The sequence below is a fragment of the Phytophthora sojae genome (assembly GCF_000149755.1).
Source record: "Phytophthora sojae unplaced genomic scaffold PHYSOscaffold_3, whole genome shotgun sequence".
In the NCBI taxonomy this organism is placed as follows: Eukaryota; Oomycota; class Peronosporomycetes; order Peronosporales; family Peronosporaceae; genus Phytophthora; species Phytophthora sojae.
Window position 1 is genome coordinate 4,648,102 of NW_009258117.1, and position 27,934 is coordinate 4,676,035.

General features: G+C 55.1%; 13 protein-coding genes across 13 annotated transcripts; 5 read left to right on the plus strand and 8 right to left on the minus strand.

Moving 5' to 3' along the window:
* Nucleotides 1-721: 721 nt before the first annotated feature.
* PHYSODRAFT_494164 (hypothetical protein) lies at nucleotides 722-3,364 on the plus strand (the record flags this gene model as incomplete). Its single annotated transcript, XM_009525146.1, has 4 exons — nucleotides 722-1,958; nucleotides 2,027-2,178; nucleotides 2,247-2,986; nucleotides 3,073-3,364. 4 exons carry the CDS (start codon nucleotides 722-724, stop codon nucleotides 3,362-3,364), a joined length of 2,421 nt encoding a protein of 806 aa, XP_009523441.1.
* Nucleotides 3,365-3,517: 153 nt separating this feature from the next.
* On the minus strand, nucleotides 3,518-5,202 carry PHYSODRAFT_285516 (hypothetical protein). The gene has a single exon (XM_009525147.1). It carries the CDS (start codon nucleotides 5,148-5,150, stop codon nucleotides 3,753-3,755), a length of 1,398 nt encoding a protein of 465 aa, XP_009523442.1. The 5' UTR covers nucleotides 5,151-5,202; the 3' UTR covers nucleotides 3,518-3,752.
* Nucleotides 5,203-6,553: 1,351 nt separating this feature from the next.
* Nucleotides 6,554-7,725, plus strand: PHYSODRAFT_259404 (hypothetical protein; the record flags this gene model as incomplete). Its single annotated transcript, XM_009525148.1, has 6 exons — nucleotides 6,554-6,638; nucleotides 6,712-6,778; nucleotides 6,910-6,982; nucleotides 7,066-7,259; nucleotides 7,349-7,520; nucleotides 7,621-7,725. The coding sequence occupies 6 exons, from the start codon at nucleotides 6,554-6,556 to the stop codon at nucleotides 7,723-7,725; spliced, it is 696 nt and encodes a 231-aa protein (XP_009523443.1).
* An 856-nt stretch (nucleotides 7,726-8,581) lies between these two features.
* Nucleotides 8,582-9,549, minus strand: PHYSODRAFT_328810 (hypothetical protein; the record flags this gene model as incomplete). Its single annotated transcript, XM_009525149.1, has 2 exons — nucleotides 8,582-9,166; nucleotides 9,247-9,549. 2 exons carry the CDS (start codon nucleotides 9,547-9,549, stop codon nucleotides 8,582-8,584), a joined length of 888 nt encoding a protein of 295 aa, XP_009523444.1.
* Nucleotides 9,550-9,712: 163 nt separating this feature from the next.
* PHYSODRAFT_313274 (hypothetical protein) lies at nucleotides 9,713-18,481 on the minus strand (the record flags this gene model as incomplete). Its single annotated transcript, XM_009525150.1, has 4 exons — nucleotides 9,713-16,849; nucleotides 16,883-17,862; nucleotides 17,968-18,162; nucleotides 18,274-18,481. 4 exons carry the CDS (start codon nucleotides 18,479-18,481, stop codon nucleotides 9,713-9,715), a joined length of 8,520 nt encoding a protein of 2,839 aa, XP_009523445.1.
* Nucleotides 18,482-19,042: 561 nt separating this feature from the next.
* Nucleotides 19,043-19,387, plus strand: PHYSODRAFT_328812 (hypothetical protein; the record flags this gene model as incomplete). The annotated part of the gene is made up of 2 exons (XM_009525151.1): nucleotides 19,043-19,300; nucleotides 19,376-19,387. The coding sequence occupies 2 exons, from the start codon at nucleotides 19,043-19,045 to the stop codon at nucleotides 19,385-19,387; spliced, it is 270 nt and encodes an 89-aa protein (XP_009523446.1).
* A 318-nt stretch (nucleotides 19,388-19,705) lies between these two features.
* On the minus strand, nucleotides 19,706-20,506 carry PHYSODRAFT_403820 (hypothetical protein; the record flags this gene model as incomplete). Its single annotated transcript, XM_009525152.1, has 2 exons — nucleotides 19,706-20,304; nucleotides 20,365-20,506. Coding segments are annotated over 2 exons (741 nt in total), but the record flags the coding sequence as incomplete, so codon positions are not given.
* A 954-nt stretch (nucleotides 20,507-21,460) lies between these two features.
* Nucleotides 21,461-21,937, minus strand: PHYSODRAFT_410943 (hypothetical protein; the record flags this gene model as incomplete). Its single annotated transcript, XM_009525153.1, has 2 exons — nucleotides 21,461-21,787; nucleotides 21,854-21,937. Coding segments are annotated over 2 exons (411 nt in total), but the record flags the coding sequence as incomplete, so codon positions are not given.
* A 510-nt stretch (nucleotides 21,938-22,447) lies between these two features.
* On the minus strand, nucleotides 22,448-22,874 carry PHYSODRAFT_405486 (hypothetical protein; the record flags this gene model as incomplete). Its single annotated transcript, XM_009525154.1, has 2 exons — nucleotides 22,448-22,613; nucleotides 22,684-22,874. Coding segments are annotated over 2 exons (357 nt in total), but the record flags the coding sequence as incomplete, so codon positions are not given.
* A 144-nt stretch (nucleotides 22,875-23,018) lies between these two features.
* Nucleotides 23,019-23,189, minus strand: PHYSODRAFT_489375 (hypothetical protein; the record flags this gene model as incomplete). The annotated part of the gene is made up of 1 exon (XM_009525155.1): nucleotides 23,019-23,189. A coding segment is annotated over one exon (171 nt), but the record flags the coding sequence as incomplete, so codon positions are not given.
* A 312-nt stretch (nucleotides 23,190-23,501) lies between these two features.
* On the minus strand, nucleotides 23,502-23,723 carry PHYSODRAFT_491162 (hypothetical protein; the record flags this gene model as incomplete). The annotated part of the gene is made up of 1 exon (XM_009525156.1): nucleotides 23,502-23,723. A coding segment is annotated over one exon (222 nt), but the record flags the coding sequence as incomplete, so codon positions are not given.
* Nucleotides 23,724-24,952: 1,229 nt separating this feature from the next.
* PHYSODRAFT_559005 (hypothetical protein) lies at nucleotides 24,953-26,541 on the plus strand (the record flags this gene model as incomplete). The annotated part of the gene is made up of 2 exons (XM_009525157.1): nucleotides 24,953-25,207; nucleotides 25,328-26,541. Exons 1-2 carry the CDS (start codon nucleotides 24,970-24,972, stop codon nucleotides 26,539-26,541), a joined length of 1,452 nt encoding a protein of 483 aa, XP_009523452.1. The 5' UTR covers nucleotides 24,953-24,969.
* Nucleotides 26,542-27,039: 498 nt separating this feature from the next.
* Nucleotides 27,040-27,787, plus strand: PHYSODRAFT_328815 (hypothetical protein; the record flags this gene model as incomplete). Its single annotated transcript, XM_009525158.1, has 2 exons — nucleotides 27,040-27,073; nucleotides 27,162-27,787. The coding sequence occupies 2 exons, from the start codon at nucleotides 27,040-27,042 to the stop codon at nucleotides 27,785-27,787; spliced, it is 660 nt and encodes a 219-aa protein (XP_009523453.1).
* Between the last annotated feature and the right edge of the window lie 147 nt (nucleotides 27,788-27,934).

Below are 27,934 nucleotides of genomic sequence, written 5' to 3' on the forward strand. Positions count from 1 at the left end.
CAATCTTTTGAATGCCTTTATATTTTAGTTTCCCAATATTGTGGAGTTGCTCTTTCGGTCACAGGAAGCTTAATGGTACAGGACAACAACTATGCATTCGTTCGTGCATACCACACTAAGCCGTATCCACGATCTGTTCTAGGCTATGATTGCTGCCTTCATCACCGGTACCCAGTCAAGCGCACAGGCCACTGAACTTCCCGCGCCACCAATCTTGTGGATTCGTGGAAATTATGGAAAAAAGGCGAAAGAAAGTAGGATAGCAGAGATAGAAACACAGTCCAGATTCGTGCGTTTACTTCGTACGAGTTGAAATCGACCGCTTCTTGAGATGAGTCTGCTCACGCACGGTGAAATCTAGATTGGATGCCCAAAAGGCGTCTCGCCGGATCTGAAAGGCATGAAGGCATCACAACAGCGCGTGATGGGGGCTCACCAGCTCAGCAGCGCCTCCGCTTTAGACGTGCCACCTTCACGCCGACGACCTACGTCATGCAGCACGATGCTAGTCGTGGCAATGGTAGTAAGCTTACTGTCTTCTGCAAAAACCACCCTTGCATCGGTGCCTCCGAACATCATGAACTCAATCGCTCGTAAGCCCCCAGTCCTTTCACTGACTGAAATAACATCTAAACTCACTCACTTCTTGTGCTCACTCCTTCTAGTCCAGTGGAACTTTGACGACGGTAGGAACGGCTGGGGCCAATCCACATCGCTCGAGATGGGGGTGGAGGTGGATGCAGGTTACGGACGGCTGCGGGGTGTGATCTTGAACAGTGGAGACCCGACGCTCGCCTTTGTAGACTCACCGGAGCTGCGCGTGTACCTCGGCGCGGACGAGCGCGACTATCTCGTCTTCCGCATGAAGTACCTCGGCCGATGCGACCTGGCCATGGTATCGCTCGAGCGATCTCCGTCCGAGCCAACAGCTTGGCCAGATGCTGACCCGCGAGTGATGAACGAGCCTATTCGCATCCCTTTCAAGCTGCACTCGAACGCTTTGGAGCAGGACGATCTGTACTTCATCCCCATCTGGAAGCATGTCACGGGGGTCATCCGCCGCGTAAGGTTCCACCCCTGTGTCTCGCGCTACACCGTCACTGGCCAAAGCTTTTCGCTCGACTGGGTAGCATTCACCAAGGCGCCAGTCGTCACGAAGGTCCGCGGGTGCATCGACAAATACTTCGGCGATGATGACGTCCCCAGAAGTAGCAACGACGACACAGTAGCCCACCTCAACTGCTCGGAGACGGAGCGATGGACCAACGGCTTCCACCACTCCTCGGCAGCAGTGTGCGCTCCAATGAAGCTCCCTCGGGCGTCTACGTACAACTGCGTGCGTGAAGGCGGCGAGCTGATCTCCATCAACGGGAAACACTTCGGCAAAGCAGACGCGATCGTCACCATCGACGGGGTCGAGTGTTTGGATGTCGTTCACGTTGTGCCAGAAGAGGAGTTGCAGTGCCAATTACCCCCAGCAGCGACCGAGTGGCTTGCAAACCCAACGTACCCGTCAATTGTCCGCGTTTACAACGGACGATTGCTTGAGCTATTTGATGAAGTTCCCTTGCTGTCATACGCCGCTCCAGTAAGTGCACCACCAACTCCGATAATCTCCAACTTGGCTGCCCACGCCCTCGATGTACACTGGAAGGCGCCCGATGATGTGTGGGCGAGTATGACAGTCACAGGCTACCGTGTGGCTTGGAAGCAGTGTACGGATGAAAGCTTTTCACCAGACCAGGCTGTCGTGGTAGGAAACGTGACCTCCACGACACTGATAGAACTGGAAAGCTCGACGAGCTACCACGTGAAGGTGACACCTCTAACGGAGAACCAGGGGCGATGGTCGAGCGAGTGGAAGAGCATCGACTTGTATGGGCGTCGTCCCGTCCTCCCGAATGCTGTGCTTGGTATCAATTCTCCGGTATCCTCGTGTGTGAAAACGTTAGCCCAAGGTAGGCCGATATCTGTTCGAAGGGTGTTCACCTCAACGACTAGCCGCCGTATTACCAAACCTCTGCAGATTTTGTGTTCCCACAGTTCAGCGCGCGTCTGCTGACAAATCTCAGCTCCTTACCAAGTGCCGTAGCACTTCGTACAACGCCCACGCTTGGACCAACCGGTGAAGTCGGTGACCAGGGCCACTTCGGCCTCTACATGAACGGCGACACACATGTAAGACCGCGATTCACACGCCCATTTGCCCACTCTTACACAGCCCCAGACTAATAGCGTCTACATAGGTGGAAAACTGCAACGCCTCCGTCTCTTGTTGCGATGGTTTTGACGTGACAGCCCCAAGCGGATCCACCGCTGCCGTGGCAGGGTGCTCGTACATGTGTCTTGAGAGTGAAAACCGCGGGGCCACGTACGTCAACGGGTCGACCCATCGCTCGATTTCAACGAACGCTATGACGGCAGTCCCTTTCCCAGCGAAGCAAGTGTATCTCTTCAACTCATCCTCGCCCAGCAAACCAGTAGACGCCGCACCAATAACGGCAGCATGTGGCACAGCTCTGCGACTGACAGCATCGCAGTCCTTCCTCACGGGGGCAGCATGGTATCCGCGGCAAATGAACGTCCGAGAGGGATTCAGCACCACCTTTTCGTTCCGAGCAGCCAATCCATCAACTGTATGTCGCGTCATGGACAACGTCCACACGAACTGCCGATCCCGAGGAGGTGACGGCTTTGCCTTCGTTGTGCATAATGACGTCCAGCAGGAGCTCGCACTGGGCTCTGGGGGCATGGCACTCGGCTACGGAGGTCTTCAAAACGCACTAGCGGTGGAGTTCGACACGTGGTTCAATCCAGAGTTGTTGGACGTCTACGAGAACCACATCAGCGTACACGTCAGCGGAAATGGTGGAGTTGTGCAGCCCAATCACACTTACTCGCTCGGCTCCACCAGCAACCTCCCCGATCTGACAGAGGACACCCACATGGTCCGCATCGTGTACAAACCCAACCTTGATGAAAGCATGTACGTCCCCGCCAACCTTGCTCCTTTCACCCTCCTTTATAAGCGTTCTGCGATAACCAGGAATCATTGTTACCGTTGTCGCGTAGGATCTTCGACGAAGCTTTCACTGCTAGCACGCTTGCAGGCAACTTCTTCTCATCGGGTGCCTGGCGATCAGGCATCGGGCTCCTCGCGATTTATCTGGACGACATGAACAGTCCGGCGCTGACTGTACCGTTGCGAATCGAGAACACACTTGAGCTTTACCACGGTCGTGCCTGGGTAGGCTTCACGGGCGCGACGGGGGCGAACGCCTGGCAAACACTCGACATTCTGTCATGGGATTTTCACTCATTGCGTCGCAATATCGTCTCCACGCCTCAGCTGCAGGTGACCTAGAGCCTGATCAGCAACAGCAACCTCAACCAACGACAAATTATAGTCAGATAGATACCAGTCATCGCAACACGTACACTATGTAGGGGTCAACAAAAAGCAGCACAGGTAGTTCAACATGCACTCGCGTGTATTCTTGGTATTCTTGCTGTCCTGCTCTCCACTCGGTGCGTGCGTAGGCCTCTTGCTTGCTCACGAATCTAATAAGTATTTGGTTCCGACTGCAAGAGCCAAAACAGAAGACGGAGCGGCTTTAGTGTCGCCCCATCCCAAACTGCCGTATCCATCCAAACGATCTTCACGCTCCTTTAACGACATTCCAATCCAACCGTGATAGGGGATAATACTGCCCCTACCCAGTATTCGCAGCAGTCAGTCCTCCGCTGACAGTTTAGTACGAGATGCCGTTCTCACGCAGCAGCTTCTCGAGCTGCGCAATTCGTGCGTTGGCAGTGTCCAATTCGGCCTTAAGCTTGCCCTCGGGCGTGTTGTCCGTCTTGCTGCCGCCGCGTGCGAAGCGAGCCACGCGAGCGGCGATTCCAGAACCGACGCTGTTGGACTTGGATGCAGAGCGCGCGCGCTTGCCGTCGTTGGTAATCTTACCCTGCATTTCGGGACGCAGAGACATCAGCACGGGAGAGTTGTCGGCGCCGCCCAACCAGTCGTCAGCAGTCATCGAGGGGATGCCGGCGTACGTGTCGGGGAAAATGTCGTCCTGGAAAGCGTCCGACTTGCGCGGCACGAACACGTGCAGCGGCTCGATGGCGTTCGACGTAAGCTTGAGCAGACGCGTGGTCTCGCACTTCATGATGTCGCAGCCGCGCTTGGGGATCATCGCCATACCCTTCGCAGAGGTCGTCGAGCGGTACTCACTGATGGGGAACGCAAACGGCTCGCCCTCGGACATCTCGTAGTAGCGGATGTTACCGTCGCCCTTACCACACAGGTACAGGAGGTTCGTGTCCGGGTCGTAGAACGGCATGATGACGCCGGCGGCCTGGTCGATGTCCACCTTCTTGAGCTCCTTGTCGAGGTTGCGCGGGTCCCAGACCTTGAACTGGCGCTGGCTCTGGCGCGTGAAGCCCACCGTGACGAACGTCTCCTTGTTGCCCAGGAAGCTCATCTTGACGCTCTTGGTGCCCATGTGCGCGTTCTCCTTCTGCGCGGCCACCTGTCCGGAGCGGGCGTCGTACAGACGCACGACCTTGTCCTTGCACGTGGTGGCGAGCACGCTGCCGGTCCAGCTCCAGGCCAGGTCCTGGATCAGGTTCTCGCCGTGGTCCTCCATCTTGACGATCTCGGCGCCCTTCTCGATGTCCCAGAGACGCACCGAGAAGTCGGACGACGTACTGGCCAGCACGTTGTTGGCCGTGGGGTGGAACTTGATGAGCGTGACCTTGCGGCCGTGGCCCGTGAGGTCCACGAGCGGGTCCACGCACGTCTCGGCGAGGCCGCCCTCGGGGATGCCCCAGATCTTGACGGTGGTGTCGTCCGAGGCCGAGGCGATGAGGTGCTCGTGGAACGGGTTGAAGTCGAAGTCCAGGATGGCGCCGCGGTGGCCCGAGATGAGCGGGAAGTCCGGGTCGAACTTGCCCACCTTGTCGTACGGCACCACGGCCATGGCGCCGCCGCCGGCCTGGATGGACACGGCGAAGAACTTGGTGTTGCCCTTGATGTAGTTCTGCTCGCCCGTGGCCGTGGCCAGACGCACGTTCGTGTAGCAGTACTCGAGCTTGGCCGGCTCCACGTACACGTGGCGGAACTTGCTCTGGCGCACGAAGTGACTCATGCTTGTCAGTCAGTCAGTCGGTCAAGTGGCGGACTCGAACAGGGTCGACGGGGGACTGGCAATAGCACAAGCGCAGCAAGCAGCAGCATCAGTATTAGTATCCGAGCAGCACAGCCGCATTGTATCACTGCTATCAGCTCGTCCGCCGCCAATGCGCCGAGCAGCTGTCGGATCTTGAGACAGTCGACGCGATTGGCGGCGCCAGGGGAGCGCGAACCAGGCGCAAGCAGCGACGGACGCCAACGCCGACGTCTCACACACACGCCGCTGTCTGCGCTGGTGGACGCGCGTGTGCGCGGCTCGCATCTCCCCCCTGTACGGACGGCTGGAACGGCCCGCGTCACTCACCTCTGTTCCCTCGCAGCTTTTTTCTTGAATATGCACAGCGAGCCCCCCTCCTCGACCTCAGTTTTGCATGAACCCTACCACACACGAAAAACCTCGCGAGGAAAAACCTCCGCTGATTTGCTGTTGTGGGCTTGCGGCTTGGAGTTTGTATAGGGACGAGGCGTTGGTATCGCGAGGGAGGTCAACCAAGTAACAAGATCCTTTATCGCAGGATGTTCGAGTTGATATTGTCGGTATACTACGGAAGAGACACTTGGTGTTTCGAACAAAAGGCAACTTTGTGCTGCGAAGTTTTTGCCACTGCAGACTTTGAAGCAGCCAAGCCGTAGTACTGTAGCCCCATGACACGTGTGCCCTGCAGCATGCCGGAAATATTCGCGGGGACGAAAGCGATCGCGCTATTTGTGCCGTAAACGTGCCGTGCAGTGCGCCAAGGCCGGGGCGGACCAAAAGCTTCGCGCTCGCAAGCTGTGAGCAGCAGCCTTTACATTCCGATGTTGCGGTCACGGCGGGCCGTGGTTTCGTCGTGTGCTCATTTATACTTCGCGCTGCTCATTGATATAGGTGCAGGCGTCAGTTGCAGCACTGCTGTGGCATACACTACAGTGGCCGCACAATCCTAACATTAAGTGGTGTCGAACGATATCTTATACGAGGTACGCGCCGATGGATGAGCGGGCCTTGCTTGACCTACATCGCATATCATTTGCTGGTTTCTAGCCCCCGCTCCAAGCTTCAACCAGTTCGCCTTTGCGCAATGCAATATCTAAACTGGCAAGCAGCGTTTGGGTAGGATATCCAGCTTCCAATCCTGTGAAAGGCACGAAATAAACTACTGCTGCGGGTGCAGGTTTCCGTCTCCTCCTCCTCCCAAACTTGAAGAGTTTGCTGCTCCCCTCCGGGTCGGGGGATAGGCAGCCTTCGCTTTCCCGATGCACCGGATCCGAAAAAAATAGGAAAATAAATTCGCTGAATAAATTACCGATTTATTTTTCACGCTCGTCATTTCCAATCAAAAAGTACAGTATCCGATGAAGCGGCAGCGGACAAACGAAATGGAGCCGACCGCTGGAGCGAGCGCCGCGCCTGCCGCGGCGGAGGCGCTGCTGGAGCGCCAGGACTTCGTGGACATGAACCGCGGTACGCTCCGCACCGTCAACTCGACGCCCGCGTTCCCTTCCTCACCCACTCACTCGCTCATTTTCCGTCCCAGAGATGCACGAGTACGACGAGATGCGCGAGAAGATCATCAAGCGCTCGCGAGAGATCCTCAAGGCCAGGTGCCATACCTCATATACTCTGCACAGTACATGCATGGCTGGCCCACAACGGACGCAGGGCCAACCGTGCCGCGCCTACCGACAACCGGCAGCTAACGCTCGTTGTTTTATGCATCGCGACGCTACCACAGCAAGCAGGCGATCTTCGCGTTGCATCGCGCGGACAGAGCGGAGGCCTTGAAGCTGCTGGGCAACGCCGAGAAGGTGTGTGCAGCGCAGCGCCCGTAGTTTATGCAGTGCGGTGTGTTCTCTTGGACGTTGTCACTAACTGAAGACTGGTGGTGCAGGTGATCCCGGAGCTGGTGGCGCTGACGGAGCAGAACCCGTCGCTGCGAGACGGCGCCCTGTCGTCGTCGTTGGAGGAGTATGCGGAGGCCAAGTGCTTCTGCTACTACCTGGACACCAAGCGCCTGTTGCCGCGTCGCGACGTGCCGGTCGTGCAGAAGAACGAATATCTGGGCGGCGTTATCGACTTCACCGGTGAGATGACGGAGCGCTGAGGGTGCAATGATGGACATTTCGTTCGAGTGAGCTGATGCGCCCGGGCTTGAATATTTACTCTACTGTAGGCGAGTTGATGCGGTATGCGGTCGTGAAGGCTACTGCAAGGGACGTGGAGGAGGTCAAGCGCTGCAAGGCCATGGTGGAGGCCATCTCGGGAGAGTTGATCCAGTTTGACTTCCGGAACGGCCCACTGCGCCGCAAGTTTGACTCGGTCAAGTACAATCTGCGCAAGCTAGAGGTTAGTCTCTGTATTGGAATATTGACTCAGCGGCTAAAGACGCAGGTTGGCTAACGCTTTATTTTTTGTGGCGTTATGCGTACTGTCCTCGGTTCGGCAGAATACGCTGTACGAGTTGTCGTTGGTCACGAACTCGGGTCTGACGTTGCAGGCACACTCAGTACAGGAGACGCCAGCGCCATCAACTCGCGAGGATGAGGAGTAATTAGCGAACTCTAACGGAATAATGGCGATGAATAAAATGTGCCATGCAGTTCTCGTGAAAGTCGCTGGAAGCTTCCTTGATGGAACATGATATCCCGTTAGCTTGCTTGCGACTTGAAGATTCTCATCACCACTCTTAACACACACTTGCACGCCGAACCTCTGACCGGTGGCGATACAGGAGAGGAGGGGGCGACCTGCAAGAGAACGTGACGCCACTGATACGCGCAGCGCAGAAGCCGATGAATGTTACCCAAGGCATGCCTCGAACCACAGAGTCGACCCCCTCCTCCCCTGCCTTCTCGCCCCTCCCCGCTTTGCTCTGCTAACACATTCCAGGAGCTGAATTCAAGGTGGCTGGTTGCATATTTAAAACGTTTGCGCGACGACATGGCAGCAGAGGTAAGCTACCCGTTAATTAACTCTTCCGTGTCGCGATCTGGGTAAGTCATGGCAATGTTCTCGTCGCACGTAGCGCTGTGTGTGCCTTTTGCTGCTGCTGCTGCTGCTGCTGTTGTTGCTGCTGTTGTTGTTGCTGCTGTTGTTGGGAAGGGGGAATGGCTTGGTCGGAGCAATTGAAGCGGGGCACGGTCCAAGTTCTTGCTGCTGCTGGCCCACAGAGGCGAGATGGGAACAACGGGATGATGACGACGGACTAGCACAATTTGTGGCTGGCCTCGCTGACCGTGCTTCAATTGCGTCAGGAAAGAAAAGGTTTTGTGTGTTATAAATATCCGAGTGTTTTCTCAGAAAAATTAAAAAAATGTAGTCCTGCAGTGGCAGCTGAGACACACCTTGATCGACAATGTCAACAACACGGATCAGAACCATGAAAACGATGCATGAGGGTTTCGATCTTAGTTCCGCTTACCGATCCCCATCAAACCAGCTTCACACAACTTAATCTTGTCGATTTCCTCGAACGGGACCCCTTTTTCCGCCAACTCGTGCCGGGACGCCAATCCTTCCACTTTGAAAGCCATGCCGCACCGGTCCTGCTCAATCTCGCTCTTGCGCTGCTCAGTCGCAGCTCGAGCCCTTTCAGCCTGCATCTGGGCCTTCGCGGCTCCAGCTTTGTAGCGCTCTACCTCACTTTTCCATTTCTCTCCGTCCGCACGGAAGCGCTCCCCTTGGACAGCACAGATCCGCTTGGTCTGCTCCGACTCGTATCGATCGTGGATGGTTTTCATTTCGTACTCCAGCTTGCATGCAGCCACCGGGCTAAACACGCCGGAACTCAGGGGTCGCTGGGCTTTACTCGATCGGAATGCCACCTCGATCGGCCTCTTGCGTCCTGCCGTCGTACCCGCATATTCTGCAGCTTCTTTGACGTCATCGTCTTGTTCGTCGTCTTCGACTTCGTCTTCGTTGTCTTTCCCTGCACTGGAGCTACTCGACGGCGAGCTGGAGCTACTCAGTGACGCCTCTACCGGAAATGTAAACTCGCGAAACACCGGCAGCAGGTCACAATAGCTTGGAAAAATTCTCTCCGCCTTCGTACGGAATTTGCCGTCAACTTCACCGCGAAGCAAGCGCGGTCACTCGCTCGGATCCCGCTCTTCTGCATCCATTGAGCCAAGTTGACGTACTGCCTCTCAATGTTCTGAATAGTGTGTTCGACGTCAACGGGGGCGAAACCCTGATACCATGCAGCCTCCAACTCCTCCAGGACCTCAAGTGCCACCTTCGCTTTCCAGTCCAGCCGCCAGCGTTGGTAGTTGCCTGGACTGAGGACCCACTTCGTCACCGTGCTTTGCAATGGCAGGCCAGTCGCAGCAGTCAAGCGTTTGCTGCATCGGGCTGCTGCTGGGTGCCGGTGCACCATGATCGCCGACCTCACGAGTGCTTCCGCCCCAGGTGCAGTTTTCGAAAGTGAGAGCTCGTTCGCATGGGACGAGCAAGATGGAGCAAAGCGACCAGGTAACGTCCGTGTGACGAAATACAGTCTTCATCACATGTCATCTGTTGCCATTGTTACAGCAAGTACGTTAAGTTGTTGAAGCGGCCGAGGACTCCGCCTGGGTGCTCGACGGGGTCTCCTTAACCTTCTGCGAAGTAGCGGAGCCTTTGCGATTGCCACGTCGACGAGGAAAAAGCCTGCTCGGGAGCAGTCCCTGCCAGCCAGACTTTTGGCTCTTCAACACTCGCCCACCACCGTTCTCGACCAGTGCCAGCAGCTTTGCTGCCTCTAGTGGATCCTTCCCAGCGACTTCAAGCGCGTGCTGAAGCGTGAAGTGTTCGGGACAGAATGATACGCCGGGGACGCCGAGGACAAGTGCGCGGCGTCGACACTGCGGGACAGCACAGATCTTCTTGCCCTCAGGCGCGTCCACTGCCAGGCGCTTCTTGCTTTTGCTTTTCTTTGGCTTCTTTTGCCGCGTCTTGGCAGCTTTTTTCTTCACTGCAGCCCCCTCTTCTCCCAGCAATGCTGCTGCCATTCGCTTGGCCTCCTGCTCAGCCATCTCAGCATCTCGTCGCCGTTTAACTCGGATTTGCTCCTCAAGCGCGAGGATCTCCTGCGGCATTTCAGTCGGGACCTCCACCATCGTGAACGTGTGGTCGGAACGCTTGCCTTTGCTGTGGAAACGCTCAAAGCACCCCGGGTTCCCCATCCAGCGCACGCTGCAGTATCGATCACCGCAGGTGGCGCACTCACGGTCGGCAGCTTTGCCACATTCCACGCAAAGTCCTCGATCTCCTAGCAGTTCTCGTCGCTTTTCAGCCAGAGCCGTCTCAACGCACACCAGTGCATGCCGACTGCTTCGCACTCCGCTAGACGACGTGGAACTCCAGTGGCACACAGCACAGAGCGTCTGGGCACAGAACTCACAGCGTTCATCGCCACTACGCGCGTGACATTGCTCGCAGTAAACTTCACCGGGCTCAAGAGGTTGGGCGAGTAGCTCCACCGCGTGCGTCTTACCGTCGGCGCGCCGGCCGCGAGCGTGCGTACGCGCCATGCATGTCTCGCAGAGTGCATCCTGGCAGGTAAGACATCGCTGACAAGCCACCCTCATCTCGCACTCGACACATGCCGCAGCTTGGGCTGCGTACCATTCACGGGCGTGGGATGAGCGGGTCTTGCCTCGAGCGTGAACACGCGTGAAGCAACGCTCACAGTAGTGCTCGTTGCAAGGCAAGCAGCGGAGAGTCGACGGTCTGGAGCACTCGACACAGCGGAAGAACGGCGTGCTCAGGGTATTCAATGCTGTATACGTGTGCCAACTGAGGTCCTCTGGAGGGTTCGCCGCAGCGGTGGGGAAGTGACGGTCGTAGAAGCACGCGAGGCAGAAATCCACGTAGTCGCCGTTAGGTGAGTAGCATTCATTGCAGCGGCGAGCTGCGCGCTCTGCGGTGCAGATACTGCAAGCAACCCAAGGCGTCTCAGCGCCAGGCCCCGACTTTGATGTACGCGGGCGTTGAGAAGCTGGCTTGTAGTGCGGCCACGCGAGCATCCACCTTTTCGTGAGTCGGTCTTGGATCATGGGACGGAACGGCAGAATTCCTCCGGTCACTTCGTCGCGGGGTTCCTCAAGTAACTTCTCGTCCGTAGGGATGTACACGAAGTAGAAGGTGCCCGTGCGCTTGTCTAGACGTTGCTCGTAAGGTGATTGCTGTTGAGACTCCAGCAGCGCTCGAACTTCTCGAGCTCCCAACGACCGCCACGCACACTGAATCGTCATCGCAGCGTACGCGCGAGCTCGCTGTGTAGCGATGTACCATCGGCGTACTCGGATCATCCGGAAGATTGTCTGACACAGTAGAGCGGTGCGCTCCCAAGCAAGCACACGCTCGAGCGCTTCTTCCCGGAGATAGAGAGCCATCTGGGCATATGAGAACGGCTTTTGTGCCTCATTCTCCCAGAGGCCTTTGACTGTACACCGCGGGTAACGAGACAAAGCTTCCTTCAGCCATCGCTCTTCCTCTTCAGGGGATATTGGGACGACAGGTATAGCAGCGGCCGTATTGGCACTCCCCAGTACGTCGTCGTCTTTGACAGAAAGCTGGGAACTTCCCTCGGCTGTCAATTCAGAAGACGATAACAGTCGTCGTGGCATTCGCAACACCGCTGACAGTTCCCTCTGGAGTGTTGAAAGCTTCAAATTTGCAGCGTATACTACACAGCGCTCAGCACAGCGACGGTAAGCCACGAAAATTGATCTCTCCTGAGGCTTTCGGGTCGCAAACGCTAGCGAAGCGATCTCGCCAACGTTGGCTATCGCGTCGTCGGGGCGACCCGCGTATCGACGAAGGTGCATTTCCAGCATTCGGTACGAAATCGGAGTCGTTGAACTGCGCAGCGCACGGATCAGACCAGCTACACGCCCCTGTTGGTTCGGATAACTGTGCGTGACGAGCTGGGAGATCACGCGTTCGGTCGGTAGAATATTGAAGGGATGTTTGATGCTGGCAGAGACTGTCGTCTCCCTCGCGTAGCTCTGCGGGAATCGGCGGGCTCGAATTCTTGGGAACATGGGCACCAATGCAGCTTCTTCCTTGCTCCAACCGAGGCCTTTCGCCTTCTGCTCGGACGACACTTTGTCCAATAGCTCAGGTAGCGGAATTTTCCCTAGAGGGGAGGCCACGTACTTGGTGAGCCCGAATCTGCTCAAGAACACTGCGGATGTCATACCCTCCAGTGCATAACCAACCCAACCGACTCGTGTTGCTCGTTTAAGAGCGTCCTGAATGGTGGCCACGAAAGCGATAGCTGCGACTTCCCTTTCACGCTCATTGATCGCCACGAGAGTTCGCGCCAGGGCTTGAATTCGGATAGCCGCAAACTGTTCCTCGAACGAGTAATCGGGCCGCTCCCAGGATATCTCGTGAGTGTGCTTGTTGAAAAAATATGAGCGCGGCGCATGCACCGGCGAGACCCCAGTTGGATACACCTCTTCCCAGCCAAAACGCAACGCCATCTTCGTGTAACGGAGACTGGTTGATGCTTGCAATTCCGGAGCGGTTTGCCGATAGAAAGCTGGGAGCTGTTCCAGAAGGCGAATGATCGCTCGACCATGTGCGTTGCCCGGACGCGAGTTCACCGGGAAGCTCCAATTGCGGCGATGCTCAGCTCGCACGCTGTTGTGATAGGTCGGGGTCAGTAGGTCAACGACTGCATTAAGCGTACCGTGCAATCGAGCCCGGCGCTGTTCTATTGCAGCGTCGGTCGGAGCGTCCTTAGTGCTCTCTTCTCTCTGCCCTCCGCTTTTCTTCGTAGGCGACTTGACGCGTCCTTCTGCCGGAGCCACGATAAGCTTCTTGCTACTGGCATCGCGCTTTGCTGGAGATTTCGCGCTACTGTTTGAAGGTGCGTGAGCTTTTGACTTCAATCGTCCACTCAGCCAGGCGTTCACGTGCGAGTTGCCCTTACACTGAATCTGGAATTTAAGCGTGACCAGCTGCGTTCGCTCTTGGCGAGAGTTATCCCACTCAGCCTCAAGAACTTGACGCTGTCGTTGGCGTCGCTGCACTCGTTGCAGCTCTTGGAGACGACGCTGAGCTAGAAACCGGCGTGTTTGGGCTTGAATACGGATGACCTTGTCTTCTTCCTCAATTGAGTACGTAGGTTTCTCGAAGACATAGTATCTGACCTGAACTTGCTCCGGTGGTTGCAACTCTTCTTCTCCGCCAGGTACCGCTTCAATATTGTTCGGTTGTTGCGAATAAATGGCGTACACGTACGATTGAGTCTCGTCGTCCCATTCCTCAACGTAAGGGTAGCGTAGAATATTGTACAGAAGCCGCATGCGATGTGCCTTAGCCTCTTCCTCCAGCCAAGCGTCCAACGCCTCCTGCTCCTTCTTGCGCTCTGCCTGCCATAAAGGTGTAACATGATCAGCGTGAAACTCGGTAAGGTACTGTTCGCGCAGTTCTTGGTGGCGTCGATTGACTCGTAACCCAGTCACCAATTTGTTCCCAGCACGACGACGCCAAAGACTCTGCACCTTGGTAGCCGTTGCATTCATCTTGGCAATTGTGTCAACTCCTGCTCGCCAAACGCGCGCCTTCTCCTGATTACCACGAGCATTCCTTGACGCCATTACGGTATCTAACAGAATACGCCCAAGCAGCATCCGGTGTGCTAAGGTGCGTTGTCCATCTACGAAGGAAGTCGCATTCTCAACGCCGAGTACAATCACCTCCATTGGTATTCCGAGGAGCTCAGACAGTCGCTCGTGACCATATTGCAAAATGTCCATGCACTGGCCAAACCTCGCATGATCATGCCTTTTCACCTCCGTTTCGAAGGCGAAGAACGTCAGCTCCTTCATGTTGAGTTTCACCTCGGATATCGTAGTATTCGCGTCGAAAAAGTGCTGCAGCTGCCACCGCGTGACTTGGTTCTCCTCGACAGCTCCAGCAAAAGCAAGTGCACGCGCGTCCAAGCCGGGAAACCGTTCAAGGAACATTTCCCGAGCCACGTTGAGCTGGTCTACGAGCCGGAGACTGCGCAAGCTGTGTACTGCAGAGATCTCCTTCGGCTCTTGTCGTGTCGAGAGCAATTGTTGCTGTGTAGTGACCTCTCGCACGTGCGCAGCCAGAATGCTAGCAGATGATTCGCATTTCGCGTGGGCTTCGGAAGTTTTCTTGAGGGCATCTTCAAGCTCGCGGGTGCAAGCAGCTTGCTTGTCGCGCACAGCTTTAGGCGGGTTGCGGAACTCTTTCGCTTCCTGGAGTACGTCTTCCAGCGCGTCCTCGTACTTCTGCTGCGCATCAACGCATGCTTGCAGATGCTTCTGCGCGAAATCACAGTTGCGTTTGAGCAGTGCCTGCTTCTCTCGGGCCACTACCAGTGATCTACGCTGCCTCTTCGTTTCCTGAATCGTCTTGTAGGCGAACAGGTTAGTTAGCATCATCTGCATGTCCTTAGCGTCGTGAACTCCAATACATTCAAGCTGCTCCTCGCACGCCTCGTGGTCGAGATCCCGAAGCCGCTGTAGCGCGTGGACGGGATCAGCGGAAGCAATCCAGCGATTTTTCTGGAACACCTCACTGTACTTTGGACTGAGGCCAAGCCGCCGTAGCCATTCTTGCACGGACATCCCGCGAAGTTCGTCGTCTGGGTCGTAAAATACGGTCGAGAACGATAACATCTTCTCAATTATTACACCCAGGCAACAGTCCGTGCGAAACGGGTTCGTTTGCTTGCGCTTTTGGGCTCGCAGTAACTTCTGCGCGGCTCGTTGGTGGGCATTCTGCCGCCACTTGAGCTGAATTCGTACTGCCATGCGTGAGCGCAACTCCACGTAAACAATGTTCCTCATCACGCGCATTCGGCAATTGGCACCACGGAAAATACGCTGAATCTCGGACGCCGAAGCGTTATACAGCTGCATCGTAGCCTCGAGCACGTTATGCGTCGCCGCACGAATGCAGTCATCCGCAGTCTGGTGGGAAACCAGAGCTGTAATGCGAGCCATCTCCTCCCGAAAGTGTTTCCGCATAAGATGAATACGAATCGCCCGCTGGATGGAGCGTGCAGAGCGCTCGCGCTTTGCAATCTTTCGTCCCATACGACCCCGCACAAGAGCTTGAACTCGGGATGAAGCACTATCTTCTCGCTCGAATTGGCGACGTCTCTCCTCCCGTTCCTCCGTGATACGGCGAACAAATAAATGCCTCCGTAGCCTTCCTGGAACAGCCTTAAGCCACCAGAATTGCAAGTATCTGGCCGTCCGAATGCGGTTAGCGTGATGGACACGGAAGAACCACTTGATCCGCCGATGAGCCACTTTTTGGCGGCGCATGAGCCGGACTTGCTGCTGTGCATAATGTCGACGAACATTTCGCTGAATGAATGCAGCAGCTTTGTTTCGCTTCATAGCCAAATACGACAGCCACGCGCAGCGAATCACACGAGCCATGTGGTTGTGCTTGAAGGCAAGCACCTGGGCGTCAAACTCTCGTTCCTCATTCTCCTTTTCGCGTAGACACCCAAGCAGCAAAAACGTAGACCACTCGTTATTACGCCTGTACCAGCAACGCTGAAAGATAAGTGCTGCGTGCCACTCCTGGTCCCGAATAAGGCGAAGCTCACGAGTGGTGATCCTTCCGAGGAAGCCTCGCGCGATTCGCTGCAGTAGCACAATACTTGACAGCAGACGTTCACTTTCTTTTCGCTGCGCACACAGTACCAAGCGCCGCAAACGCCGCAGTCGCACAGTCCGAAACACGGCTTGGACAAGCATCGCTGCGTTCCGAAGGGTTAGGAACGCGTCACGGCAAACACGCATACGAGCCAGCGACTGCACCAGAATTATTTGTCTCCGCACTCGGTGATAATGTATGCGAGCCGCACGCATACGCTGCAGTGCTTGAATTCGGATGGCTGCAGCACGGTAGCGCGCGAGTGCTACTCGGAAGCGACGGTAACGGTATGCACTTTGCACAAGCTCGGCTGCTCGCCACAACATCCGTCTGTGCTCACGGACCTCACTCGGAATACGAAACGGGAGATCAGGGTGAGCCGGGGCGAGATAGATATCGCGCAATACGGGACTAGCAAAAGGGTGTTGGCGGTGCATTGCCAAGAAGCGCTCTCGACCCAAGTGCCTTCGGATCTCAACTTGAATGAGTCGTACAGCAGTATCACGGTCACGCCAAATAAGCTCTTGAGTAGTCTCGACCCATTTTCGAAGTCCTTGCTGTTGATAACTGCGCAGAACGTACTCGATCGCGACTTTGAGGCGTCTTTTGGTTGCTTGACGGTGATACTCCTGTCCACGCTCGAGAAAACGCGCGTGCTCCACAACAGCTTTCCACTGCATGAGTGCCATGCGGCGCTGGTTGTCCTCAAATTCTAGGATCCAGAGCGCCATAGCGCGCCTCATACGGTGTCGACAGTACGCAGCACCCCCGGGAAGCTGAAACGAAAACTTTAGCGGAAGCCGTTCGCGCTCTTGCTGGATCATCGAATGCATTGCTTGCCGTGTCTGCTGCTCTTGATGCGTCACTCGCGTTATCTCAGACCCAAGCGACGTCATGACTGAAGTGTTGACACGCTGGGCTAGCGCTCGCAGTTGGCGCACATTGTGCTCGTTAGGTTCCACCGGAGAGCTAAGGATTTCCCTCAGCCGTTGCCGCTTGACCGCAGGTGTCATTGGCTCTAGCTCATCGGTCGGTGCCTTCGTCACAGCTGCTTGGCGCTTTGGACTGGCCGCAGTTGCATCTACTGTCTTCTCACTCGTGGCAGCAGCTTCACCAGGAAGAGGACGTGATTTTGATGCCGTAGCCACAGCAGTCATTGCATCTCGCTCGCTTTCATCTTCATCGTATCGGTGCGCCTTACTCCATTGATCCCACTTGGTCACTTGAAGCCGACTGGAACTTACTCGTCTCTCACCTTTGGCACTTGAATCGACGCCCTCGCTGTCTCGAAGATGCTGCTGAAAATATGCCGGAGACGCAATGGGCATTCGACGAGTGCGAAATATCTCGAGCATGTGCTTCGGGAGCAATAGCGTGTCTGAAGCAGGATGAGTTGGAGGTGCAGTTGCTTGCTTGACGTCTTGGGTGTCACTTTCTTGGTCTCGTTGCTCCGATTCCAGCTCTCCACCAGACATGCGATGACCCCCGGTCGGCTGGATAAGCGGAAGCGGAGACAGTGGAGGATCCAGCATGTACTGGCGAGGGAATATCGGCGTGACCACGCGATAGCGCTCCATCTTGAAGATCCGACTGGGGGTCTCCCTCCTGGCAACATCAGCAGCAAGGTTGTCAGCAGCACCCCGTCCCACTCTACGTTTGCCAGTGCTGCTACCAGGAGGACCACTAGCTGACAAAACTTCGTCTGTATCACCCCCGCGCTCACCCCACGCTACCGCGGGGCGGTGTTGTCGCGGTGGGGACTGCTGGTTCGTGCTCCCTGCGGCTCGAGTTGGTGATGGCGGCCCGCTGGCTGCCTGTCTCCTTCTCTTCTTCTTCGTCTTCTTTTTCGTATCGAGAACACGTTCAACATAGTTCGGTGCAAATACAGCCGCGTCATCGCTGAACTGCCGGGAGGTGTCACCGCTCTCCGGTCGACCTGCAGCTGTAAGGAGGAGGTTCGCACTCTCTCGCTCGACAGGCTGCGGCTGCAGCACCAGCAGCTCCGAGTCCAGCGAGACCACCAGCTGCAGGTGGTGCTGCTGTGACGGCGCTGCATTAAAGACACAATATAGCAACGCAGAATGATTAGCAATTAATTGCCGTTCAGCCCCGTCGAACACCTCACTCTCGGTCTCTCACCTGGAGCTCGCCGTACCTTGCATCAACAGCGAGATGACGAGGCAGCAGTTGACGTGCACGCGTCTCGTGTCCGCCGTCTGCGTCCTGCTACGTCTGCAGTAGCCCACGACCTGCAGCAGTGCGTCCACCAGCCCTTCCGTCTCGAGTCGCAGTCGGTCGGCCAGCGCTCGACTCTCCAGCATCAGCAGCCCAAGCGCTCTCGCCGCAAGCGCTGCAGCAGCAAACAAACGCACAGCACTTGTGAGTCAAATACTACTACTACTACTACTACTACTACTACTACTACTACGTATAGTGCATCGCAACACAGTATCGGACGCACCCCGCAGGTAGACGCAGTTCTTGGCGTTGCGCAGCACGCGCACGCAGGCGTTAACGACGTCGGCGTCGTCCGCGTTGGGGCCGGCCGCCACCCGCGCCGCCAGGCCCACGACCAGCAGACGCTCCGAGGGCGGCGACGCGTGCTGCGTGGCCTCCAGCAGCCGGCGCTTGCGGTGGCGGGACTGCGGCGAGCGCGCCGCGCGCTCCATTGCCGGAGCGGCGCCGCCATCCTGCCGCCACATTATTGGGCCCCACTTCAACCTGCGGTGCGTCGTTTCGGTAAGATACGAACTGTCGTCGGTAAGAAAACATAAATAAAAAACTTCGGTAATCAAGCGTGCCGTTATCAAAATTGCATGCTTCCATCAACGCTCTGGAGCCAAGCGTCCGCCTCCACGGCAAGCTGCGTCGGCCCTTGCCTACCTGAGGTCCATGCAGCCAGCCAGCCGAGTCTATGCACTACGGGCATCGAGCAATGGGGTCGAGCCGAATGGCGTTACAGCAACCATATGACGACAACACGACAGAAATTAAAGCAACCACAAGGCCTGAAGCAGCCCTAAAACCAGCTGGCATCCGGTAATTTATTTTAAATGACGCGTAAATGACAGGGGCACGTCGCCCTCGTCATGGTCTTGCTACATATATCTCTAAATTTAGACACGTCGTGGTGGCGTCTAACTGATGTTCTCTACACAGCAATACGTGAAACACATGATAATATGTGTCCCACATTTTCAACACTTGGCAGATTTTGAGCGACAGCAAAAATGGAGAAGAAATCGCTGGCACATGAGCTGGTGCGCGCGAGAATTGCCGAGATTGCACTCCTCAAGAAGAAGCTGGATGAGCTTACCGAGCATCTGGAAAAGCTTCTGGCAGCGCAGCTACAAATCCAAGCCCTCGTCGAAGATCGCGAAGAGAACAGCTATGCGTTAGCAGCCGTCTTGGGCGATGAAGGGGCCGACCAAGGTGGTCTCACCGCAGAGGACGACGCTGTTTCCCTCGATGTTCTATGGGAGCTGGCGGTGCGAAAAATGAAAGACTAATGCAGCATAGACTCTGTATTTAAAGGTAAATACAGACTGTGGTGTTTCTCAGAGCTGGTTCTGTAGCTGCTGATGAATCTTGCTAGCTTTAGCGACGTCGCGTTCAGAGAGATGACGTTCTTGGGAGTAACACATGATGACCCACAGCATTTTCAATCGCATCACCTTGACGTCGTTCTTGGAAATTCTAGAAAGTTGCATCTGCAAGTTCCCCGTAAGATAGCTGTGGGCTTGGGCTACTACCATTACACCACAGCTAGCAAAATCAGGTTGTTGAGGGGCACAGATCCACTCAATCGGATCGAAGAAAAGATGGCCACGGGGGTCAGAAGCCTTGTGCCACCGCTCCACATAATCACGAAGCACCTCCTCTCCTTCATTTTCTTTGTCTTTCGGAAATCCAGTCCACACGATTTCCATTTCATGGTGATAGTCATCATCAATGAGCGGCTCGTACATGTAAACATGCACCCGAAGCTTGCTTGTTTTTGCCGTGTAGCGTAGGCGAAGGATAATTACCCCCCAGTGGTCTGCGTGCAGATTAACGGGGTGGATAATAAAATTCGTTGCTGCAAGTGCTGTTTTAGGGAGACTTGGCCATCCGATAGCCCATGTCAGTGATGACAGCACATGGCACTTCCCCACCGATCTCGCAAGGGTCTCCAAGCAAAAGTCCACAGGGCTATCATTTAGCCATCCACGACAGATCCCTCCCACGATGTTGTCAAAGCTGATCAGGACTTTGTTGGAGAGCGTCACAAATTCAGTGCGTAGCCGACTTGAAGTAAACGTTGAGATAATTTCGTTCGCTAGACCTTGGTGCCGCTCGGGAACAGCATCACGCGGTAGTCTTGCAGTTGCTGTCTCCGCAGCGAAAAGATCCACGATGGAGTCAACTTTACGCCAATCTTGCTCCAGCCACTTTCGGTCCTTCAACCATGAGGTACACTTCGCCTTGATCGCGTAGAATCCTGTTAGAGCACCTACATATTATCTAGAAACATAAACATGTTAAAGCAACCCTATTAAAGCAACCATATCACTAAAGCAACCATACCCGCTGAATTTCCACAGTTTTGGATCAATCGCCAAGACGACGTCGAGAACAAGTCCTTGCTTCTTGGCCTTTTCATCCAGTACAATTGGCTGCTTCTCCTTCCGGGTAGTAGTCGTTGCTGCCTGCATTGATAGGGCGAGGTCTTGTGGAATTACAAATGTGTGCATGTAGTCCGCAGGTCGTACAATTTCCCAATGACAATCAATCTTCCGAGCTCTTAGGCATCCTCCAGCTGAACAGGATACTTCGACAGCATCTCCATCACGCGCTTCAGATTTGAGGTTTTTCTGGCCCAAATCAGGAACTGATCCAAAGTCACGGCAAGTTCAGTGGGGTACTTGTGAACAGCAAGACGGTCGGCTTTGAGACTGATCGTAGTTTGCCTCAGCTGTTTCGGAGTTGACCTTGACTTTCCTTGGCTTGGTGGCTTAGGAACTCTAACGACATCGACCTGGCGCACGCACGACTCTGTGTCAGGCTTCGTAGAGCTTGAAACCTTGTCACAGCTACTCATTCCGCAGCTGTCATGAGATTTCTCGTCGATGGGGGGTCGAATTGGAGATGACTGCGAAAGGTGAGTGCGTTGTATCGGTAACATACTTTCGTCGGACTCGTAATCGCCATAATTCATGGTCATGGGGCTGCTTTCCAATGCGTCCATGAGCGTCATAGTCCCCATTGCCTCCACGGGGTCCAGAATGGAGTCTGAGACAGGTTCAGATACATCTTTTTCTTGCTTGCTATCTTCAGCAGATTCTGTAGAACTCGGTTGGGGGGGCAGGGTTGACACGGTTGAGCCCTATGTCGATCGTTTCCTTCCAGGCACTTAGCTCTTGGTAGAAGTCTGCACTAGACAAATCTGACAGGTGTTCCAATAGCGGTTCCAGCATCGCTTTTGAGTATGCGCATTTTTCAGCTGAAGACAATACAACCTGGTTTGCCCGTTCACCTCGCCGTAGCCGTACGTACGCAACTTGCTTCCTAGCTTTGGTTGGCGAAGCGTTACCCCCCGCAGCATAAAGTGGTTGTTCTGGTTCAGCCCCAGTGTCGTTCGGCAACTTTATTTTCGGCAACCTTAACTTGGCCATCTGCACAATTGGCTGTAACATTTCCGCTGCAGCCGTCAATTCGTTTTGCACTTCCAAGGTCTGGTACGTACTCCACCGATCATGAATTGCCATAGCTGGAAGCAGTTTGAAGCCATGCCCCTCGTGTGCTAAGTGCATAAGATGACGACATGGTAAATGGTGACTGCTATAAAATAGACAAGTACACGCCCACTCCACATCGTGACAGCGAAAGGTTTGATTCCCGCAATAAATTTTCCATTGTGAAGGATTCGACGCTGTACGCTCACAAGTCGCATCTGCCATGAAGTTCACAAATCGTTCCCACTCTTTTCTCACGTTCTCGAAGATGTCTGGGTACAGTCGAGTTGCTACCGTCCGGAGAAACATCGGTATGGTTTTAGGAACGGGCGAAGCCGAATGGTGCTGCGCGATGACGAACCCGATCTGCTGAGTTATCATGATTTGATACTGCACCAAGCCCGCAATAGTCTTGTCAATTCGTGTCTTGTGCCCCAACAGTATTTTCACTTGATTCCAGTTTGACTCGATCCTGTTCGTTGTAGTATTCCCAGTCGTGAAAAATTTGCTGCGAGCAAAGTTTGCCCACATGTCTCGACACGAATCCCAGTTCTTTTCAAAGTACGAGAATAAAGCTTGTTTCTTGTTGTCTTCGCAGTATTGCTTCAATGCACCGTAACTAGAATCGTAACCTGTCTCTGTGGAGCTGCATATGGTTTGTTTTCCAAAGTTAGCGTTACCACAAGAATCATAAATAGAACCTATTGCGTACCTGTACAGCGTTTATAACATCAGGTTGAGTAACTCGTCGCGTTCAGACACCTTCAGCTTGTATGGGGCCCGCTGCATCACCTTCTTCCAGTACGAAGTGGCATGGAATTGACAAAGTAAAACTTTCGCAGCAGGAAATAGTGTTTTCAGCACCCTCCACTCAACGAAATCTTTGTCGATCACGATGGAGGATATCATCCGCCAACTTGGGTTCTTCTCTTGGAAATACTCCAGGATTGTTGTCATCATCGGAGCTCGTTGGTTGAGGCCTATGAAGTCTACAACTGGGAACCCTCTACCAGTAGCGGTTGTGACGACCAGACTCCCTGAAATATCCAACACACAACAGTAGAAAATCACTTTGTTAATAAGGTTGCTATATCATCGATATAGTTGCTATAACTACGCAAGGTTGCCGTGACAAAGATAAAGTTGCTATACCGAACAACTCATACGCACCCAAGTGATAGCCCAAATTGTTCGTGCCGTGAGTGAAATCCATCGTAAGAGTGTCGCCCCAGCGCTCGAACATCAACTTCTGCACCTTTGTTTGCATCACGATACCGCATGTCACGTCCATTTGGTCTTGAATAACAAGGACGTCACTACCGTCGAACTGGCGGATAGCTTGCAGCATGTCTTTCAAACGGGCCTCCGCTGCGTCGTGCCCCATAATACTGCGGATCAGATTACGGGTCTGTTGAGGTGTTATTTTGCAGCCTAGCAAACACACAAGCGCGAACAGTAACGTAAGTATCACTTCAGCATATCATATATAAAACTACGCACCGATTCTCTCATTCAGGAAGTTCGTGATGTGCTTGGAAGAAACACTAGCATCCGTTAAAGTCTTAACATCTTCGAGATCTTGCTCGTCCAACGGAAGTGTCTTTGTTGTTAGGTACAACGATGCTTGCGTTCGGGTGGTCGGGTGCGTGTGGGTAAAGTTCTGATTATCAACAGCGACATGTGAGAAATACTAACAAAGCAAACAAATACACGAAAAGGCAGATACCTCGTTTCTTATGACAATTCGAAATTTGCCATTTTCCATCAGCTGAACGGTTGGTGTCATGCGTGCAGGACACCCGCAATAGTTGCCTTTTCTATTGTGATGTCCCTTGGAGCGCGACGCTTGTGAAACACCGTGTGTACAGCGGAGGACCTTGTGACTCCAATTAAAACGTGAAGGGATTTGGTCCCGATGATTGCTGCATATGAAAGGGGGTTTCGTTAATAACTTAAATTTCTCATCAAACAGAGGTCACACATACCTGTTGTACTGATTTCGTGTCTCCGAGCTTCGTACTCGAAACTTGAGGTGGTGCGTCTGCTTGTATATTTTCAAGTGTGCGTTGAACTTGCTCCAACTCTTGATAATCGCTGGGGTAAAGGGCGGAACGGGGTTGATAATTTCTTCGCGCTCCTCGTTGATCTCCCGCAACTCGTCAAGGTGCTTGCTTGATCGCTTCCGCGGTATGTACTGCTTGTTCAGCTTGGATAAACGTGGGGCCGAATCAGCGTCGACAGACTCGTGAAGCCGCAGCTCCGCCTTACGCTTTTTCGCGAAAGATTGGGCTTCATCCCCAGCAGAAAGCTTGCATTTGGCCAGAGCGGTATCTATCGATTCCAAAGTGAATGTCAATATTAATGATAGCGCAACCTTTTTGCTTACAGCAACTTTAACGAGAATACCTGGTGTTTCTTGCGTGCTGTGGCTTTCTTTCTCGGCTCGGGGCTCGGTTTGCGTGTCCTGCGTTCTAAACAAACTAAAAAAATACACAATACATTATCAGTTCAACTCAATAAGTATCAACAATAATCCAAACGAGTCTTACCCGCTTCTGCTTCGTCTTCTGTGCTGGATTCTCCGTCGTCGTCTGCCTCCTGTTCATCGTCACTCGCCTCCTCTTCATCGTCGTCACCCTCCTCTTCATCGCTATCGCTCTCCTCGTCATCATCGACCTCTTCTTCGTCTTCCTCCTCTTGGTAGCAATCCTCCGCCTCTTCGTCGCCGTTGTCTTCCTCATCATCCTCATCCAGAACAAAGTCTTCGTCTTCGTCGTCGTCTTTTTCAATCCCGAGAGCGGCGTACATGTAGTTTAGCTCCTCGTTTACGTTCCGCAGCTGTCGGCCTAAACAATACATACCGACAGAATTCAAACAAAATGTGAGGCACGTAGATACTCTCGTTGCCACCAACATGGAGCATACTGATTACCGTTTATAATGGCTCCCCCCGCAGGAGCCATCGGTCCCCCCTCGCCGTTTGGTGCTTGACTGATTCGCGAGAGGTGCGTGCCCCACGTGGCCTCCGTTCAGCAGCGCGATTCTTAAAATGAGCGGCTGTGAGGTGGCGCACTTAATGGCATCGTACCTAATCAGAAGCGCACTTTAGCGTGATTTGCGTACCTAAGGGCTTAATGGTAATTTAGACATTTAAATTACGCTCGTAATTTTTGAAATCCCTAAAAGCAACCATACATGTCTCAGAATGGCTAAAAGCAACCATACTTATGGTTGCTCTAACCACTCCCGGTCGAGCCACCTCACGGGCGGCATAGCGGCGTAGTTTACGCTCGACGTCTTTTTGACGAATGGAGTCGTAGGACCTTTTCGATTGGCTGAAATCCCAGTCACCGTTTTTCTCAGCGCAGGCCTGACTGAAGGGACCTCCTCGATTGACCCCCGCGCATAGTCAGAAAGCGTCACCCGCCCACAGACCTGTCACGATGGCGGCCGAGCACGTGCCGTGGGCTGCGGCCATCCTGTGCTACATCCAGTACGCCATCCTCATCACCTTCGGCCACCTGCGCGACCACGCGGGCCGTGTCTTCGGCGGCTCGCGCTACTCGACGAACGCCAAGAAGGGCTACGCGCCGCTGCTCGTGGCCTTCGAGAACTTCTACACCAAGCGCATCTACCACCGCCTGCAGGACGTCTTCAACCGCCCCGTGGCCGGCTCGCCAGGTGCGGGCGTGGTGCTGTTCCCCCCCTCCCCAAGTGGCGGGGGTGGAGGACTCGTGCGTGTCTGTGTGCTGAGTATGAGGTAGGCTGACCCCCCCCCTCTCTTTGCTTGACCCCATGCAGGCGCGCACATCGACCTGATCGAGCGCTACTCGGTGGACGAGAACAAGACGCTGCACAACAAGGATGGCTGCATCCAGCACTGCCTCAACCTCGGCTCGTACAACTACCTGGGCTTCGCGGACGACTGGATGAACACGTGCAGCAAGGAGGTCTTCCCCGCGGTCAAGCAGTTCGCGCTGGCCTCGACGGTTCCCCCCATGGAGTTCGGCACCACGGCCGTGCACATCGCGCTGGAGAAGGCGCTGGCCAAGTTCATCGGCAAGGAGTCGGCCATCGTGTACAACATGGGCTACGCCACGAACGCCACCAGCATCCCGGCGCTCACGGGCAAGGGCACGCTCATCCTGAGTGACGCGCTGAACCACACGTCCATCGTCAACGGCGCTCGTGCCTCGGGCGCGTCTGTCGGCGTGTTCAAGCACAACGACCCCGAACACCTCGAGAAGGTGCTGCGCACGAAGATCGCGGAGGGCCAGCCGCGTACGCACCGCCCCTGGAAGAAGATCATTGTCATGATCGAAGGTATCTACTCCATGGAGGGCGAGATCGTGCGTCTGCGTGAGATGGTGGACGTCACCAAGAAGTACAAGGCGTACATCTACGTGGACGAGGCGCACAGCATTGGCGCGCTCGGTAAGACTGGCCGCGGTATCTGCGAGTACGCGGGCGTGGACCCCAGCGAGATCGACATCTTGATGGGCACGTTCTCCAAGAGTTTCGGTGGCATGGGTGGCTACATCGCTGCGAACGAGGAAATCATCAACTTCATCCGCAACTCGAGCGCTGGCGCGATCTACGCGACGAGTCTGTCTCCTGTCATTGCCCAGCAGATCTTGACGGCGCTGAACATCATCTCGGGTCTGGACGGCACGGACATCGGCCGCAAGAAGATTGACTCGCTGCGCGAGAACAGCAACTACTTCCGCCAGAAGCTCATCGACATGGGCGTTATCACGCTTGGAGACTTCGACTCGCCCGTGATTCCGGTGATGCTGTACCACATGTCGAAGGTCGGCGAGTTCTCTCGCCAGTGCTTGAAGCGCAACCTGGCCGTGGTGACGGTGGGTTTCCCTGCGACGCCCCTGCTGCTCGCTCGTGTCCGCTTCTGCGTCTCGGCAGCCCACACGCGTGAGGACATTGACGAAGCCCTAGTCACACTCAAGGAAGTCTCGGACCTGTGCAATATCCGCTTCGAGAAGAAGGCTCACTCCTAGGTAAGAAGAAGACCTCTATCACGCGCATTGGCAAGGCTCACGTACTTGAGTGCGTGCAGTTGTTCGAATTGCTGGCAGATCCGGGAATCCTGACGCTGTAGCTCCTCTCGACTGCGTTCTCCGCACCGCGGTCACTGCTAACAAATGAAAGGCGTGCGCCACGTAGAAATCTGTACTGACCGCTCTCAATGCTCACTACACACTGTTGGTCCAACAGCGCTCTTGCGCCGGGGTCTTGCCGGCTGCCCTCGTAGACCTCGCCGTCGCATCATCATCATCGATCGTCTCAACCTGTACCATTCGCTTCAACCACGTTCACTTGGTGCAGCCAAAGCGTCTCAATCCCTGCAAACTCTGCAGAGCGAGCCTCGACATCCAAAACTTAATCGCTTGCTGCCTTCTTGGCAATGCTATCATATCGGCAAGTCGACAGCGTCCACGTCACGCCACGATGCATAAGTCGCAGAGAGAACGGGCACTGATTAAAGCAACATTGAAATGTTGGCGTTGCGTAACATTGAGCGCAACAATGGTGCCTCTGCCTAACATTGCACAATGTTACGGTATCTCTCGTAGCAGCATATTTGGTTTACCAATGTGACAATAGTTCGCCACGACAGCTCGACAGCTCGACAGCTCGACAGCTCGACAGCTCGATAGCTCGACAGCTCGACAGCTCGACAGCTCGACAGCTCGACAGCTCGACAGCTCGACAGCTCGACAGCTCGACAGCTCGACAGCTCGACAGCTCGACAGCTCGACAGCTCGACAGCTCGACAGCTCGACAGCTCGACAGCTCGACAGCTCGACAGCTCGACAGCTCGACAGCTCGACAGCTCGACAGCTCGACAGCTCGACAGCTCGACAGCTCGACAGCTCGACAGCTCGACAGCTCGACAGCTCGACAGCTCGACAGCTCGACAGCTCGACAGCTCGACAGCTCGACAGCTCGACAGCTCGACAGCTCGACAGCTCGACAGCTCGACAGCTCGACAGCTCGACAGCTCGACAGCTCGACAGCTCGACAGCTCGACAGCTCGACAGCTCGACAGCTCGACAGCTCGACAGCTCGACAGCTCGACAGCTCGACAGCTCGACAGCTCGACAGCTCGACAGCTCGACAGCTCGACAGCTCGACAGCTCGACAGCTCGACAGCTCGACAGCTCGACAGCTCGACAGCTCGACAGCACGACAGCGAAGCACGCTGTATCACTCGGGGCGTGCGCCAACAGCTTCCGCCGCTAACGCGGCAAGCGCGTCATGGCCTGCGGACTTAGCGACGGCACTTCGGGGGGCGGGGGGGGGGGGGGGGGGGGGGGGCCCCTATTTCGCTTCGCTCGGGGGGCGCCGCTGTGCGGCCTGCCCCACCCCCTCGTGCCTTACGCTAAGTCC